Source organism: Myodes glareolus, chromosome 2 (genome assembly GCF_982192425.1).
Source record: "Myodes glareolus chromosome 2, mMyoGla1.1, whole genome shotgun sequence".
Classification (NCBI taxonomy): Eukaryota; Metazoa; Chordata; class Mammalia; order Rodentia; family Cricetidae; genus Myodes; species Myodes glareolus.
In genome coordinates, this window is record NC_142027.1 from 66,608,597 (window position 1) to 66,627,026 (window position 18,430).

Below are 18,430 nucleotides of genomic sequence, written 5' to 3' on the forward strand. Positions count from 1 at the left end.
CAGCGGGGACCCCCGGCCCGGGCCAGACAGCAGGCGGCCAGCGCCCCGGGGAAGGGGACCATGGGGGAACCGGCGGCAGGCGCCCCCAGCCCTCCGTGCGCCGCAGCCTGAGGAGGCTCGGCGCTCCCCCCGCGCCGCAGCCCCCCGCCCCACACCCGCGCCCGCGCCCGAAGCCCCGCGGCCACCGGCTCAGTGGCCACGGCCACCGCGCCCTTCGCCCACCGGGCGCCGCGCCGCCCTCGGCCACAGGCTTCGCCGGCGCCCGGCTGCCCGCGGACGCCCTCCCCCAGTCATGAACCCCCCGGAGGGGGCAGCGGAGGAAGTGGGAGCCGCCGACTCGGACGTGGACGCCTTTTTCCGGACAGGTAAGGTCAGGCAGGGTTCCGGGGCGGGGGGTGAGGACGGCCGCCTCGGACGCGGCATCTCGGACAAGTTTGGGGACGGCAGGCTGCCGCCGGGGCGTGCGAGTCGGAGGCGGCCCCCCGCGGTCGTCGGGGCTAGAGTTGTGGAGATTCACGTTGTTCTGGCTGTGCTGGCTGCGTTTTGGGGAGGACGTGGGGGCTGGGCTCCCCTCGGCGTTCACCCCAGTTGCGGGGGTCTGTGTTGGGGAGGCGGGAGGCAGTCCTCTCGGGCCGCCTTCTCCGGGCGATGTTGGATCACTTTGCTGCGCGCCGCTTCCAGCTCCCCGTGTCCCGGCCCCTCCCTCTGCTCCCCACTCCCACGGTGCCTGTCTGCGGGGCTCCTGGGTCTCCCGGGGTTGGTGCCTCTTCTTCCCTCCAGGGCCGGGGGCCCTGATGTGTTTAGAGGGGCAGCAGGGGTCGCGAGGCGCTCAGGCTGCAGCCTGACAGGCAGGCAGGAGCCAGGCGACGTGAGATCGTGCCGGGTGCGTGTGGGGAAGCAGCGTCTGGGACTTTCGACCGGCTTGGGAGGACCCTGGGCACCTCGGACCCACTCCTTGGTCATTTCTCCAGCCCGGAGAACCGATGAGTTTTGCCTAAGAATCGCTTATTTCTGGAAGTGTGAGTTAGCTAGCATCCCTCTCAATACACACCCACCAAATATTTGCTTGCCTGTGGCGCGAGGAGCATGAGTTGGCTTTCTAGCGCTTTGCGCCGCTCTGCACTTCGCATGCAGCAGGTCTGTAGCTGCTCTTGTTCGCTGGCTCCACCGTCCCTTCACCAGAACAGACACCGATCACCCTCATCTCCTACCACCTGTAGCCCTGTTTCAAACATCTCATCACCAAGGAGTCCCCATCTCTCCTGTACCTGTAGCTTCCTCCGGCTCCGTTGTGCAGTTCCCTAGCTCCCCCACACGTCTGCAACCATTTTGTCTGGAATCTTTGTCCCAAGGACTCCGATAAGTTATGAATGCCCTGCACATCTGCCCTGCCTTTGGGAAAGTTGGATCAGAGGACATGAACTGATGGGGGTCAGGGGTCAGGTTAGCTCTGAAGGCTTCACGTCCGTTTGTTTCCTAACACTGTTGCTTTACCCTGGAGGTCCACTCTAAGGAAGGGAGTGGGGCTCTTTGTGGGGAAACTTGTGACTTTGGAAGTCAAGACTTAATTGGCCCATATGGTCATCTCTCATTGGTCTGGAGAGGAAAGAGGTGGAGGACAGGAATTGATGCCAGTGTCTGGGGAAGGGGAAGAGGCTCCTGTCATCCTTTCTTGCTTCCAGGGTTCAGCCTGCCCTCTTACCTCTCCTCTCCTGTCCTGGGAGTCAGCATTTTCCCTTTCCACCTTCCCTGCCCCTCCTTTTTCTCCTGCTCACCTCTCCTCTCTTAGAAACCTAAGCAGGGGTTCTAAAGAGGTGCCTGACTAGAGTGTGTAACCCTGAATCTAGAGAAAGAGGCTCTGGGAGCTCAGCACCATCCAGACACTCACGAGGTCTACAGACTCCACTTGCATCCCAGCCTGGCCAAGCAGTGGTATTTTTTACCTCTTGGGTAAGAGCACTGTGGTATGAATTCACAATCTTCCTCTCCTCTCCTCTTCTTCTGTCTTCTTTTCCTTTTGATAGGCATTTGCTTTGTAGCTTCCAATTCTAGAGACTTATGAAGATAAGTTCTAAAACACATCTTAGCTTACATTGTCCAGGCTGGTTTCAAGTCACAGGGTAAGAAGTGGGCTGGGGTCAGTTTCCTACTGGGGTAATGGCCTTCCACAGGGTAGTCTTGCTTGCTTCAAGGAGGAGGTGGTGATGGTGGTGAGGGAGGCTAGACCTCATATGTGCTTAGAGTCAGAGACAGTTTAAATCCTTTAAACACAAACTTGCAAATGATGGATGACCTGTGGCAAGCTGCTAAAGGGGTAAGTCTAGAATAGTGCCTTCCTGCCTCATGGCCCTCTGCGCTCTGCCCCTTGACCTTCGCCCTCCTCGCAATCTATCACAGAGCCCCTTGTTGGGGATTCTTAAGCCTGGACAGACTATGTGTCTGAGCCTTCTCCTTTTTGATTCATGCCTTCTGTGGAGCATAGTTCTGTACCTGGCTGACTGGCTGAATTATAAATTTATTCAACCGAGCAACCAAGAAACCATCAAACAGATTGTTTAAAGTTTCCAGCACCAGGATTACCCCCTTCTTTCTGGTGGAAAAATTTGCATGTACAAAGACCAGACTGGCAATTACTTTGTCAAAACTCTGGCATGCTATGTCTCTAATTAGGCATGATTTAAATAATTCAGTCATTTTACTTGTTTAACTTACCTGCTTTCTGATTATTTGGATGTTTTTGTTCCCATGACCAACTGATTAAATGAGATTCTCCAGTATTACTTTTTTGCAATTACAAGGCTGTAGAACCCGCTCTATTCCTACACACCATCCTAGAGAATAGTATAGACTGACAAAGTCCTGATTGTCTTCTTAAGAGTTCTGTTTCAAGCCTGAGAAGATACGTTGCTGGCTTTTAATTTTATTTTGATTTAAATTTTTTACTGGTCATAGTTGTAAGGTAGCAAAAGGATATAGGAAAACTCAGGAATGGACAATAAAACATTGACCCACAAGGTCTTTTTTAGCACCTACTAGGAATCTTCTGCTGTCCAGGGTGCTGTGGGACACAGGAGAAATACTCAAAGTGATTACTGTCCTCCAGAACTTACAGATTGCTAACTAATTGATTGCTAACGGTCAGGACATTGTAAGTTAGAGGGTTGCCAGAACCAGAGAAGGTGGAGCCTAGGGTGGTCTTTGAAAGGGCGGCAAGGAGATTAACAAAGGTAAAAAGGCTGGAGCTTTGGGGAGCCTGGACTGACTGAGGGGCAACAGTGGGTTAATAAGGACAGGAACAGGGTTGACTAAATATAATAGCAACTAAGGCGTCTGAAACCTTTTGAAGAGGAGTTTGGACTTGATTCAAAGGAATTAGGGAGTCGTTGCTGGTGTTTGAGCAAGGATACCTCATAAAGAAAGTAGTGTTTGGAAAGATTAGTCTCTGGGAAATTTTGTTGATGAAGTGAAAAAAAAATAAAGGTAGGATCTAGGGAGATGCAGAGGTCATCCAAGGCTGAGGTAGAGGCTAGGGAGTTTGCCCCGTCTCGATGGCAAGAAGGATGGGAAGCCAGAGCTAATTCTGAGAGGCTTTAGATAGAGGCAGAAGTGCCGATATTTCCTGACACCCAAGGATGGACAGTATCCCAGCATCCCTGTATGTCTATATATGAGGAACTGGATGTGCACATTTAAGTGGAGTCATTTTGGAATTGGCTATGTGAACTCTAGGCATGGGCAGGAGTGGTCGTGCTGATTCGGGAGGCTTGGTGTCCTTGAACCTTCCAAGTGGAGATGGTGAAGGAAGAAGGGCAAGGAGGTCTTAATTTGGAAACAGCAGAAAGGAGTCTGGATCCTGGAGATCCCAGAGAATTCATGCGAGTTCTGATGGGGCAGACAGGCTGAGAAGGAGGAATAGAAAATTGAAACACTGGGAGCTGACTTTGTGGGGCACAGGATCAGAAGGGGTACTCGATGTTGGCATTTGGAGTGACAAGGAGGACATAGTCACTTGGATTTTATCAGCAAGAGACAGGGTGGAACCCTAGTGTCAGAAAAGGAGTTTTGGGTTTGTGTCATGGGTGGTTTGGGGTGACAGAGAGCAAGCTGTGGAGAGGAAAACCAGAAGATGCCAGGATGACTGCGTGGGATCCCAGAGACGAGACAGAAGAGTAGGCTCCATAACAACTCAGAGCTAAGCTTTGGGGAGCAAAAGAGAAAATGTAAAGGCGAAAGGCTCAGAATAATGAGAAGAAGTTGCTGTGAGGTATGTCCCACGTTTAACTTCCTGTTGAGCTTTGGCTTCTGCATTCAGACATTTCAACTGGAAAAAAACTGTTAATGGGGCTTTGGCCAAGCTCGGCTCAGCTCTCTGTTTCCAAACTCCCCAGACCACCTTCTCCTCTTCACTTCCTCATTCTGTAAGTTGCATGTTTTCTTTCCCAGTCACGTTCAAAACCTTGGCATTAATTTGGGGGAATTTCTCTAGGCTGACAAGCCTTACTGCATAGTCCGCCATAGTTAGCCTCTTGCCTCAGGCCTGTCCTCCATGGGCTTCTTCCACAGACCCCTCTCATCCTTCAGAATCTGTCCCCTCTCTACACTGTCCCCGAGGCTTATAGCACTTTCAGAAACACTCTTTTCATCATATTACTCTCTGATTTATGAAACCTTCAATAACGCCCTGGTGCCCGTGGGTCAAGTCCATACTTAGCTGCTCAGTTCTAGCCAGCTTCCCATCCCCATGCCTTAGAGTCTCCAAATCCAAGACATTCTTCAAGATTTGTGTTCTAGCTTTTCAAGAGAGTTTACAGTTTATGGCGACCTCTGGAAAGCCCCCAGTGTCTTGTCACTGCATCGGTGGTATTGCACTACTGTTTAGCCTTTCCTATATGTAGGGCCTATTTCTCCATCAAAACTATTTATTTTTGGAGGTAAGTAATAAAGTCTTTAAACCATTTTACAATTCCTGAAAGATTCCATTTCCTTCAGAGATACAACAAACATGGACCAAATATAAGCCCTGTTGAATCAAGGTGATGACAATGTCTCTACTCCCTGCATCGTTCCCTAACTTAGAGAACAGCTCCATCCTGCCTGTCTAAGAAAACACGCCCCTGTCAGTCCAAACCACAGAAAAGGAAGACTTTGAAACAGCAACCTACTCTGTGTGCAGATCTTTGAGTAAATATCAACATATAGTCTGTACATTGCCAGGTACTTGAAAAGAGAGAAATTTTCTTACTTCTTTTTGCAACCAAGGATAGCATTTCCTTTGATGTTTCTCTTGACATTTCACAAGGCAAACACGATGCCCATTGGCTTAGTTGGGGTTACTGTGGCTGTGCTGGAACACCATGGCCAAAAGCAGCTTTTGGAGGAAAGGGTTTATTTCAGCTTGGCATCCCCGTCACAGTCCGTGACTGAGGGAACCATCAGGACAGGAGCTCACATAAGGCTGGAATTTGGAGGGAGAGCTGCTGCAAAGGCCATGGAAGAGTGCTTACTGGTTTGCTCCTCCTGGCTTGCTCAGTCTGTTTGCCCATACACCCCAGGGACCACCTTCTCAGAGCTGGCACTGCCTGCCCAGAGGTGGTACCAGCCGTAGCGGGCTGGGCCCTCCCACATCAGTCATCAGTCAAGAAAATCCTCTCCAGACTTGCATACAGTCCAGTCCTTTGGAGGCATTGTCTCAATTTAGATCCCTTCCTTCAAGATGACCTGACCTTGTGTCAAGTTGTCTTAAACCATCCAGCATACTCAGCTCAATGGCTATTGTGTCTTTTAAGTTCTCTTCTGCTTCCATCAGTCATGAATTGGGAATTTAGCCCTACCCTTGTTCAGGAACTTCGGGAGGAGTATTGAGAGGACTTTCCGTTTCTGGAGAGGGGACATTGTGTTTTAGGCAGGTGATGTCTGCAGTAATCTATTTCAGAATATATTGATGGCATCTGGGTCTACCTGTGTGAGGCTGGGGAGGCCGGACTTCATCCTTGGATGGTTGGCTGCCAATGGGACAGTTCTTGGCAGTTCTGTCCAGCTCTGTTTGGTAGTCCTTTACAGTAAGACAGGAGGCCCCGGGGCGAACCAGAGCTACAGAAAGAAGTGATGTTACAAGTAGGAGAACTGTTCCTGCTTGGGAATCTCCAGCCCAGAGCGAATGAACTAGGGTTTCTCCTTAGACTTTGGAAAGCAAATCCTTTTGGAGTTCCTCCTGGTTGCTCTTGGCCTTTGTATCTGAGTTGGGCCATATAGGGATAGCACAGTGGTTCTCATCCAGGAGAAATGCTGCTCTCTACCCCAGGGAACATTTGGCAATACCTGAAGACTTTATTTTGGTTGTCACAGCTCACAGGACAGTTTGCTGTAAGCATCTGGTTGGTAGATAGGGCCAGAGTGCTGCTAAATATCTTACAGAGCACAAGAAAGAATTACCCAATCAAAACCTGTCAACAGTACTGATGGGGGAGCCCTGAGTAGCCAGAAGGCCATGGGCCTTGGATCAGATCAGCTCAGCACTAGGTTACTCTTGGGTAAATTACACTCATCTTCAGGAATTCTGCAAGATGGGACTAATAAAGCTTGTTTTACGGTTTGAGAAACCTAAGTAGAAAAAGAGTATACCATTGGGGGGGTATTGTTCCCGCTGTTGTAGTTATGCAGTGGGCACCTCTGGAAGGCTGCTGGGTAGAGTTTCTGGCATGGGAGGGTGCCAGAACAGCAGCATGAGAGAGGCAGGGACCTCTCCTGCCTGTGAATTCAGGAGGCTGACTTAGGGCCTCAGTGCTCACTTGTTGGACAAATACTTATTGAGTGTCTGCTACAGTCGTACAGTGTGGAAGTATATAGAACCATTAAAGGGAAGATGCTAGAGCAGGAAGGGGAATGGATGTAAATATAAATATCCTCCTTCTGGGAGCACGTGGGCTTAATGGGCTGAAAGGGGGAGAGAAAGCCTATGAAGGAAGGTCATGCCTGAGAGCAGGAAGGCCATACTCTTTTCTGCTCCCTACTTATCTGGATGACATGTACGTGTGACTTTGACATCTAAGGGAAAGAAATAATAATCTCGTCAACCCCCATTCCCTTACAGAATTGTTGATGGATTAAAATAAGATACAGTAAAAGGTCTTTATAAGTTGTACAATACTATCTAAATATCTGCAGATAATTATTTCAAATGGGGCATTCTGTTTCTCTAAGTGCCTCTTCCGATATGTAGTACCTTGTTTAATCTCCCCTCCGCAGGACCATTTGGTCTGGGAGGAGAGATGATCCTGATCATTCTTCCCCTCCAAGGGGACTACGGGCCATCCTATTATACAGGTCAGGGCACTTTCTGTTAACTCTTTCACAAAGAGGTAAGTGTGCTAGCTCCCTGCAGCCCCTTCCCAGGCCCTGAGCCACATGGCAGGAGCCTGGTGGAAACAGGCTGGCTTGCTTCTGCTGAGCATCAGGTGGGTGCAGAGAATCGGTCCTCTCCTCTTCCTTCTCTGTTTGTAGTCAAGACTCTTCCTGCCGCTCCTTTGTGTGGATGACTAGCAGTAAAATAACTAGGGAATGACTGACAGCCATAGAGTTGTTGGATCAATAGAGCTGCTTGAAATCGTGTCTGCTGAGGAGCGAGGGAACAGAAAGTATCTGCTGGGAGGACAGAGGCATTCATTCAGGGAGGGAAAGAAGAAACCTGGAGCATTAGCTTTGTCTCCTCCCCTTCCGCCCCCGTAGCATTATTAGAAGTGAGCCAGGCACTTGCTAGGGAACATAGATACCAGGAATAAACAAGCAAAGGAGTGAAAAGTGATGTTTGATCGGTACAGTTATAGGAATGGTTATGTCTTCGTAGAATCTAGTGTTGCATTCCCGGGCTGAACAGTAGTAGTAGGAGACATCAGCGTTCATGCTCAGTTGGCAACAGTCATAGTCCAGTCTATGCCACCCAAAGGATGAAGGGAGAGGATGATTGGGAGTTGAGACTCAGAAGGGTGGGGACCATATTGATTGACTGAATGTTTTAATTCATGAATGTTTAGAGTGGACCGTCAATGAGTTGGATCTTTGGGGGAGTTTGTGGGTTTCTCTGAACACGAACAGAGATGTGATGAGGAGCATGAATTTGAGAGCCCTGTGGAGTTTCTCTTCGGATGGAGAAAGAGGCTGCTGGCGGGGAAAGATAGATAGATTACTGTGATATCAATGGAGGCTCTGGACTTGAGACACTCAAGCAACATGGAAAAGAGGTGACTTTGTGGAGGTTGAGCCTACAGGACCAATGGAGGTGTCAAGAAGGTTCAAGAAGGTTGGAACAAAAGCTTCGAGTCTCAGTGACAGGGAGGATGGAGTTATGCTTGGTGAAAACCAGGAGCTGGGAAGAAGGGCAGCAGCTGTGGGGACCAGGAGGAGAGGGAGGATTTGGAGAAATTGCTTGGGACATGTTGCATTTCAGGTGTCAGTGCAGAGCTAAGGGAAGTGTTGATTTAGTAGGCGAGTATCGAAGGGAGTCTGGAGCCTTGGAGGGAGGCCAGAGTCGGAAATACAGATTTGGGAGATATCTGAAAGAAGCTGTGGCTGGAGCTATCAGCATAGATGAGATAATAAATGAAAAGCTTACACAGACAGAAGGGCAGAAGGCCAAGGACAGAACTGCAGATTGACGTGAGGGGCTGGAGGAGAACCAGTGTGTGAACGGCGGGGCTTCGTGTCGCTGTGAGGCGCCCTCCGCCATGGGGCTGGTTCTGCAGTCAGGGAGACCATTGGTAACTTGTGGAGGAAGTTTCAAACCTGTCTGGGGAGGTGGAATTGGGATTGCAGAGGGGAATGGAGTGAGTGGATGGGAGGAAGTAGTGGGAGTGCATGTAGATGACTCTTCGGGAAGGTTTGGCTGCAAAGGGAAGGTTAAAAATAGTTGAGGGAGTTGGAGATGGGGAGCAGACTTGAGGGTAGGCTTTTTTTAGGGAGGGAAGCTATGTGAATACCTGCGGTGAGGAAGAGGGAGAAGGCACACCGGAGGTAGGAAAAGAGAAGAGCAGTTGATGGAGAAAGATCCTGGATGAATCTGGATACGTGTTTTGTGCCATGGGCACCAGCTTAGGGCCTCAGGGGTTCTGGACAAGCATTCTCTACCACTCAGCTAAATTCCCAGCCTCAGCCTGAAGGGGTGGGTCTCAGGATCAGCTGAGGGGTCGCCTTGGTCCATAGGAGGATGCTTTTTTAGGGACCAGAGGGAAGGCAGACCTCAGAAAAGACAATGGTGATCCAGGACTCAAGTACCCAAGGTACCTGGTTGCTAGCTCTTTTGCAGGGGTCAGGGATGTGTAATCTCCGAGGTCAGTGGTCTGGATGATGTGATCCTCTGAGACCTTCATGCAGAACAGCTGGGATGCAAAATTAGCACCCCTGAAGTAGATCAGCCCTAGGCTAGCGGGCTCTGCAGAATCACCTTCTATGGAGAGTGAGCCAGCGAGGCAAATGGTGGATGGGAAGGAGTGAGAGAGTAGAATGGGAGTTGACTCAGGCTAGGCCTCTGGGCAGCCTCCTGTAGAGGGGTCCGGCCCTGGCCACCAGGAGATGGCACCAATCAGAGCTGGTGTCTGCTCATGATGTTCCAGTTCCCTGAAGGCCCAGGCTACCTAGAAGGAAGCAGAAGGAGAACAGGGATCCCAGAAGTGGAAGATGTCACACCCTTGTTGTCCCCAAAGCACTCCCTTTAACTCTGTATGTGGGTATATAAAGCATTTGACATGTTATAAGTAGTCATAAATAACTCATTAAATTGCTAACAATATAATAAGGTTATATGTATGGCTAGTGTGACTATATTACAAATATAACATTGTTGTATTGATGGTTAGATGGATCTCTTCATATTCCAAATTATGAAAATTGTGATATTTAGTAGGTCCCTCTTTACTCTCTCCTTTCCTCCCCCTCCCATCCTCTATCCTTTTTCTCTTTTTTTCCCTCCCCTCTTCCTGTCCTCTCTCTCTCTCTCTCTCTCTCTCTCTCTCTCTCTCTCTCTCCCTTTCCCTCCCTTTCTCCCTCCCTCCTTTACTCTGTAGAGGTAGGTAGGGGTATTATTTTTAAATTTGGTATTACATTTATTTCAAGCATAACACGCAGGGACAAGGGATATGGTTAAAATCTCCACTTTTTACACTCATACCCCACAGTTCAGGGACAGTGAGCATCATGGGGAGGGGGTAGCAGGCACACAGTATTGAGTTGGCAGCTGGACAGTGAGCCTAGAAGGGGTCTCGGAGGCTGACAGATGGTTAATTGGAAGTGACAAAGGGGGCTGAGAGGGAGGGGTCTGGAGCTCCTGTGGGATTTCCATCTCTGTCTACTGACTGTTCTGGGAAGGAGGGTGTGGGCAAGCAGGAGCTGCTCATCAACAGTTGGAGCAGGAGACGGGCAGGACTCCCTGTCGGGATTGTGGCTATTGGAGAAGCTCCGATGGAATAATGCCACAGCTTTAGCTGAGAGGGAAGGTCCACGATTCCCTGCCTCTTCTCACTAACCCAGCGTACTAGCACAAGGCATGCTCAGACCCTGGGGTCCAAGGAGATACCTGACTAAGTATTGGATCAGCACAGTTTTTAGGATGATGGTGCACCGTGTGGTACAGTACCGGGGATCGGCAACCTCATCTGGATGTGTGTGGAAAGAGTTCACTAAGTCACCTGAGTTTAAATGGATGAAAAGGTGGCAAAAATGAGCACAGTGACTACAGACAGCCATTCAGGGGGTTTGCTGGGGAGAGCACAGAGAAGAGGTTTTTGGGAGCACTTGGTAGTAATATGTATAATATGTATAGTTACAAGTGTGTGAAATTTTAGACTTACAGGTGTGATTTTACGCACACATACAAACTTTATTAAAATATTTTAATGGGTTATCAGGTCTACTGAGGGTCTCTCTCTCTCTCTCTCTCTCTCTCTCTCTCTCTCTCTCTCTCGTAGAAATCTTTTGACTGCTTGAAAAGGACACAGGAGGAGATAACGGTAGCGCCCTAACATGTTAAAAGGTGGAAGAACGCCTAGGGGAGGTTATCAGGATGGGTGTCAGATTCCAAGAGATCCAGAAAAGGATGAGATTCCTGGGCAAAGAGGCTAGCTCTGGAAGGGCTGGTGACCACTTCTGTGGACCTGTGGAAGCCTAGGTGGTTTCCTGGCCAGAGGCTAGAGCTGTTATTAAGCTGATTGAGCTGTCGTTGCACATAAGAACCAAGATCAAGCACTGAGAGATGCTGGGTCTTGGGAAGAGAGGAGCCGGACATATTCTCTGGAGAAGGAATGAGAATTCCATAGACAGATGATCTTGCCAGTGAGGTCCGAGTGGGCCAGGATGCCAGGGTTCTGCATGCTGATCCATTCTGTGGGTTCTGGTTGGGAATAAAAATAGGAATTCCTGTGTCTCTGGCTGGTGTCTTAGACAAGAAGTCTGGCATGGGAATAAGATACTTAGGAGACTTGTTTGGACACCAGCATCATCACAAATCCTTATAGAAACTGATAGCTCTGAGACCTTCTGGAGCTTTATCTTGGAAAACATTTGTGTCTGTATTCAGTGGCTGTACTGTATATTACATTTTGCTTTGGACTTTTCTGTCCCAAAAAAATTTTCAGCACCCAGCTGAGTGTCTCACAGATAATAGTTGCTTAACTATTATTTGTTAGCTTGATTTTTCTTTCTTTTCTTTTCTTTTCTTTTCTTTCTTTCTTTTTTTAAAAAAAGCTAATTATTGGTGTGTATGCCATTTGGGAGTTACTCAATACTGTGTGAAGGAAATAAAAATAATTTTTGTGGACAGGCAGTTCTACCTTAAACAAAAAGACTTGTAAAGTCAACACTGGAATGTAGCTATTTGTTGAGTCTGAATTAGTCAGAGGGGATCCTTTGTAACACTAGATTATAAATATCCACATATTTCATAAGCACTGGAAAAGTAAATAGAGCTGCTAAACATGGAAGCTCACAGTTCTTTTCCTTGAATAGTTTATGGTCTTGAATAAGGGGGAAAATGGTCAGAGATCAACTTGAAAGGAATTTCATGGATGCATTAATTCATGTAATTTACTGTCATTAAGTTAAACAAGTTTAAATAGTATGAAAAACGTTCATTTAGAAAGATCAATTTTAAGGTATCTGTTTATAGAACACTTACGTTTTCATATCTCAGTATTACTGTTTCTATACTGCTGTTTACTGTAGAGCGTTTACACAATACAGTGAAACATAGACGATGCAAAAGCTCCTTTAATCCCAGCTGCCCAGAGAACCCGTGTTTGCTAACGTGAGATATTTCCTTTTGTTCTTTAGGTTCATCATTTGCTTTTGATTTTTTTACTTAAGATGGAAAATAAATTGTGGAATGGCAGTCAGACTTTTTGTGAACAAAGTCATTTTTCTACTTAATTTAACTGTAAAACATACTAGTACACATATATTTCATTGTACAAAGTAAGACAACCTTAGGCCAAATAACCTTTATATGAAGGTAGGAACACAAAAGACTCCTCAATTGTGTGAAAGGGTAAAGACATTGATAGTTATTGTAATAAAAAGATTTAAATAGAACAAATATCCAAAGCATATAATCTCTTCCCCTGTAATGCTTTGATGTATCTAACGGATAGAAGTGCCTGTTGCATGTATAAATATGTGTTTACATAAATGCATGGCTCCCTTTTATATAACAAAAAAGCATCAGGCTATATCTGATGTTTTGCAAATTGTTCTTATAACTTGATAGTCACAGACAGTTTTCCATGTCAGTACATCGATTTCTGCTTTATTTATTTTAAGAGCTATATTATATTATGTTGTGTGCTATATTGTGTTTACCATTCTCCTCCTAAGGATAGACATTTATAACCCAGATTTTCCATGCACTAGTGATTTTTTTTTTTCTTTTCTGGGACATTATTTAGTTCAAGCCATACTAAGAAGAACCTTTTTTTTTTTTTTTTTATCCGTTTCAAAGGTGACTAGGACTACTGTGGGTTCTGGCTATTTCTTCTGCTTTTATCCTCAGGAGAGAGGGGAACAACCTGTCCTTGTTGTCCAAAGATAACTTCCTGTGGTTGTTTAAGGATGCTTTGCTAGTGACAAGAGAACCGGTGGCAGCTCCCCCTGGCCTCTTTTACTGTGTGCATTAAGTAAATTAAGAGCCAGGTTCTCAGTCAAAATTAGCCCCCCAAAGCCACATGTGTTATGTGGGCTTCAGTGCATGTTAACTCTGCAACTCTGCTGCCACAGGCATCAGAGTGTATCTGTAAATGTAGTTGTCTGCCCTTGGCTAGGATCATGCAGGATTGTGATTCAGGAGACCCTGATCCCTCCTCCCTACCATGAAACAGCTTGCTGAGTTGGCCAAGCCAGTTCATAGTCCTTTTTTTACAGGCGGGACCTCTCTTTCCTCATTTGAAGAAAGAGGTCAGCACACTTCCCTGCCATACCTCATAGGAATAACATGAGATAAAGTGAGGTGGTCGAAGAAAAATACTTCGGACAAACAAAATTGCTGACTCCATGAGGAGGGGTTTTGTCAGCTCCTCTCTGGGGTCTCCTTTGGTTTAGGGTGTGGACTGAAAGCTGAGCTAGGGGACTTGGATGAGAGTGACAGCTTGTCCTACACTCAAGGACTGCATCTTTTCATGTCTGATAGGAAATTGGCAGCAGGGAGATGGAATGAAACGTTTCGTGATATGTTCTGTTTGCTTTCGCAAGACATGCTCATAGGAAGGAATGTCTGGTTGAGAGTGGCCTAGGGTTTCCTTATGCTGTGCAGCAATGTGACTTAGTTACACACTTACTTCTTATTACCCAGAGATGCAAAAAAAAATGCAGTTCTTAATATTTCCTAAAGTGGAGCTAATTCATATGTTTGTACCCAATTTTTGTTTGCTTTCTAATAGTCTTTTCTTGACTAGTCTGTTTTGAATTAGTGCTTTGTTGAGATTTAACTATTCAATTGCATGGATCCCCACCTCCCACATGCTCACCACTTCTTTGCAGAACAGGGTCTGGGTACAAAGAGTTGCTCCTGCGGCTGGAGAAGGATGGAGTCACAGCATGCTTGTTGGTTTCCCCTGCTCTCTGCATGGAGCTGATCTGATCCTTTCTCTGGTATGGGTGTTAGCCACAGTGTGCCCAAAGTGTTCCTTTTTGGAGTATTATGCTGATGACTGGCACTGAAATTGAAGTCCTTATACTTTGCCCATGGAGTCAAAGTCCTGGTACATTACAGCCACTTAGACCAGACCCCAGGCCTTTCTCTGGTCTCTGGTTCTCAGAACTACCACCAAGAAACAAAGAGATTTATGGATGCGTTGGTTACCTGGTGCCACCTGTGAGGAGGTGAGAAGAAAGTAGAAACTGAGCTCCAGAGGCCTGAGTGGGTTGTTTGAGGAGATCTTCCCTGTTTTCTTCATAGCAGGGGACCCCTCTGCGTTGCATCCCCAGTACTTCTCTCTTCTGGTTCAAAGTAACCTCACTGCTAGGTCCACTCAAGCTGGCTCTTGATGTGTTCATGGAATCTTAGTTATTCAAGTTGCAATACTAAAAAAATCCTATCCCGGGTATCAACAGCTGAGCATTGACATTTTCTCTTTGCCTGCTGCTGTAACTATCCTGAACTTCCCTGAGGCAAATAAATGCTTCTGGTAGAGCAAGGGGGAGGTTAAATATATGCGAGGACATGCAAAAGAGGAAAGTATAGAACACTTTAAAAAGTATTGCCCAAATTAGACATGATTTGGGAGAAACGAGGGTTGAGAAATCATGCTTCTAAGTTCTAGACTGCATGGCTGTGGGGCCCTTCTTTATACATGTATGAGATTGTGTGCATGTAAACATGCAAGGGTGTGGTGGGGTTGATTCTTCCGGCAAGCATTTAGTGATCACTTGGTACACAGTCTCTGTTGTGGGACAGAGAGATCCAGCACAGTGTTCAGGGAGCTCTTGGTCTCAGGAAGGGCGGAGTGGCAATGACTCCCTATTGAGCTGTCCCACAGAGGCTCGCATTCTGAGAGGCTGATGTCTGGGTCTCGTAGTCTACTGGTTGAGGTAGGAGCCTGTGCTGGGTCTGGTTTCCCTGTACCTCACCAGGATCTGATTCCTGGGTCATTTCAGCCTTCTAAAATAACCAGATCAGCCAGCTTTTCTTCTTTCAAATGATGTTCATTCCTTCAATATAAGGCAAAGCATCTGTGAACATCAATTTTATAGGAAGAATGTGGTAAATAAGATCAATTAATAAGATCAATTTTAGTAACAGGTAGAAAGTAGAGTCCAACTTAAGGCTGCTTCTTTTCTTTGGTGGAGCTGCTTGTGTGCTGTGGTTTTAAACTAAAATTGTTCTTATGCAGAAACCTTTGTGCTTCATGTACTGCTCTCATCCCAGGGCTCTGGAGTTCAAACAGTGCTAGAAGGTATTAATATTAATATTATTAGTAGTAGTAGTATTTTGACTGAGGAAAATTGCAACTCTGTTCCCTATTAAGGGTGCAGGAAGTGGAAGGCCAGGTAAATCTAGATTGAAAATAAAGCACCCATGTTAGGCATGGCAGGGCATGCTTGTAATACCAACACTTGGGAGGTAGAGGCAGGAAGGGGCAAATTTAAACCAACCTGGGCCCATAGAGCAAGACCCTGCCTCACAGGCAGCAGCCAGTGGTGGTGTTGGATGGATGGGTCCGGGTCGAGAGCTGTGGACTGGATATCAGGAGACCAGTGTTGTTGTTCAGTTTGGGAAAGTCACTTTCTGACTCTGAGGCCAGTTTCGAAGTTGAGCACGCTTGAATGCGTCTTCCATCCACAGACATTCCCAGCAGAATGGATAGCAGATAGAGAATGGGGAAGCCAGGGGATAGGGGCTGGGTGGCAGGTGGTATTAGGATCTTTCTGCCCTTCTGTTCTGGAGACATTTTTGTCCATCAGAAGCCTTTTGTCTTTGTGGCTCAAGACTGCTTGGTCATGCCCCGTGAGGCCCAAGCTCCTGATGTGACTCAGCATCTTGGCTTGGTGAGCAGGAGCCCTGGTCTCTTTTAGGGGGAGCCACTTTGATGGTCTCATACCATCTTGGCCCTACTAGTGTTTTGAAAGCAGAGCCAAGTTTCTGGGACTTCCGAGCCTGTGCTGAAAAGCCTGCATCTCCTCAGCCAGTTTCTTTGGATGCCAAATCTGCAATTAGGGATGTGTCAAGCTCTCTAGATAATGTCTTCATTAGGGACTGCCTCTGCCAGCTCTGCCAAGGTATGAGGAGGGTTGACTTACTGATCCTCTTGTAACTCACTTCCTTGAACTTTTCCTGGAGTGGGAGAGTGGAGGTGGTAAAGGCAATAAAATCCCCATCTTTCCCTAGGGCATGCATACACTCAGCTCAGCTCTGTCCTGTCACAAAGAGAAACGGTGTAATCAAGCTGCCATATTGGTTTTCTTTCCACAGAACTTCATCTCCTTACCCCACAGTCTCTGGACCTTCTGAAAACTCACATTTTGGTAGAGGGGAATGAATTCTATTTTTAATCTCATAGCATCCCAGGTTTGCCATAGGGTTGCCCTTGTGGTTGGCTGTGGTGTAGAGAGAGTGGTGAAGCCTGTTGGGACATTTGTGGAATGGTTATAGAGTAGGACAGATTTGAGTGACATTGGGAAGACAAACTCATTGTCCAGTGTGACAAGTGGGAAGTGTCCAGGGTGGGAAGGGGGTTCCAAGTAGAGGGAAAAATGTAGGCAAAACCATGCGAAGGAGTCATGCGAAGACGAGGGAGAGCTGGAGGGTGGCAGGATGAGAGGATGTGGAGGTGTGAGTGAGTGCTGGGGTTTCCGAGTTTCTGGATTTTGATTTTGTATTCCAGGATTTAGAGTCTGTCTTCTGAGAAATTATAAAATATTTTAAGTATTAAAATGATACAATAAAATCACAACTTAAGCCTTGCTTTGGAACTTCCTGAGATGTACTGTGTAGCAAGAGGCAAAATTAGAGACCGGAATTCAAGTGAGGAGCCTATGAAAACATGGTTGATGGAGCAAGACCGGCAGAGAGTGGCAAGAGAGTCTGCAGGGTTCAGTGTTAGTTGATATCGGCTTGAGGGAGAGGCTGAAGCCACAGGTAATTCACAAGGGTTGTTTAGGTTGTGGTGAGGGGTGACAGACTTCTGCCAAGCCTGCAGCCACAGGACTCACACAGGAGGTGGGTGCGTTTCTCAAGCCCCTGTAGCCTTTGGGATTTGACATTGCTCCGTTCTCCAAACTCTAAACATCTTGAATAGAAAACATAAAAACCAGAACGTAGTGTGACTGATAGTTGAACAGTTACATATTTTGACAGCCCTTTCCAGGTCGATAGCAAGCCTGCATGTGCATATATGAGCTGCATGTGTGCATGCACGCAATGCTGCTCTTGCTTTGGGTGCAAATGTATCTGCTCCTTTTATTGTGCTGGGTTCTTGACACAGTATCGTTTTTCAACATTGAAATCCCCGTCACCTCCCAGAAATAGTCCCTTTAGGATCCATTTCGGCTTGGCTCATTGTACGCAAACATTCCAGTGGGATTGATTGCTTGTGTCAAATTAATTTTTTTCCCTTCCTAGGGAGAGTGTCTGCCATGTGCAAACTGGGGAAATCCCCAGGCTTCTTGTCTAACGCAAAGCTCAAGCAGAGGTCAAGTCAGTCTTGGGTCTAGACAGCCCTCAGGGCCTATACCTGGATACTTCCGCCAACCTTCTCAGCATGCTTTGTAATTGTTTCCAAGCATTAAGAAACATAGGGCTGACAGAGATGGCTTCACCCAAGAGGCTTGGGTCTTTGTAGTATCAGGTGCAATACTACTTTCTCCTCTATGTCCATGTTCCTATGAGTGCTTTATTTAAAGGTTGCAGAAGGTAATGGTAGCCCCGCTTCCCTTGCTCCCCTGCTTGTTGCATGGACCTTACAGAGCTCTGGGGATGTTCATCCTCCACCTCAGTCCTGATACTTACTTCTAAGGTTGGTGGGTCCTCAGACTGTACCCCAGGCTTTGTCTAACAGCCCCTCGCATAATTGGATTCAGTCAGCCAGCCTTACTTTGCTATGCCAAACCCAGACAGACAGCAGCCTGGGGACCTTCTGCCTGTCTTCCCCACAGATGAACTCCCTAGACAGCTCCTCTGTTTACAGCGGGTGTCTAGACTCCACTGTCCACTGCTGGACCAAGTTACTTGGCACTAGGCGCCTTGTGAGATGACGGGATGTGTCAAGACTCTCTCCTTGAGAATAGCTATGCACTGTTTTCCTGGAGTTCTGATTAGCATCTATTAATCTTAAATTTCAAATTTGTGTGTTTTGGTTATCACCAATTTCAGCCAGCCTTTCCCTAGGAGTGAATTTATAACCTAACTCAGTACAACTCTTTAATTCACACAGATCATAACAAACACTTTATTTTCAGT

The 18,430-nt window shown here is 47.1% G+C and overlaps 1 protein-coding gene across 5 annotated transcripts in view; it reads left to right on the plus strand.

Annotated features, from left to right (window-relative positions):
• Nucleotides 1-235: 235 nt before the first annotated feature.
• The window catches only part of Kalrn (kalirin RhoGEF kinase), a 598,618-nt gene continuing 580,423 nt past the window's right edge, over nt 236-18,430 (plus strand). For 2 of the 5 annotated variants that reach the window (XM_048454129.3, XM_048454132.3), the window contains exon 1: nt 236-365. In XM_048454129.3, the coding sequence (XP_048310086.1) occupies nt 293-365 (73 nt within the window). In that variant the 5' untranslated portion in view covers nt 236-292. The remainder of the gene's footprint in view (nt 366-18,430) is intronic. The other 3 variants (XM_048454114.3, XM_048454115.3, XM_048454118.3) reach the window with 2 other exon arrangements.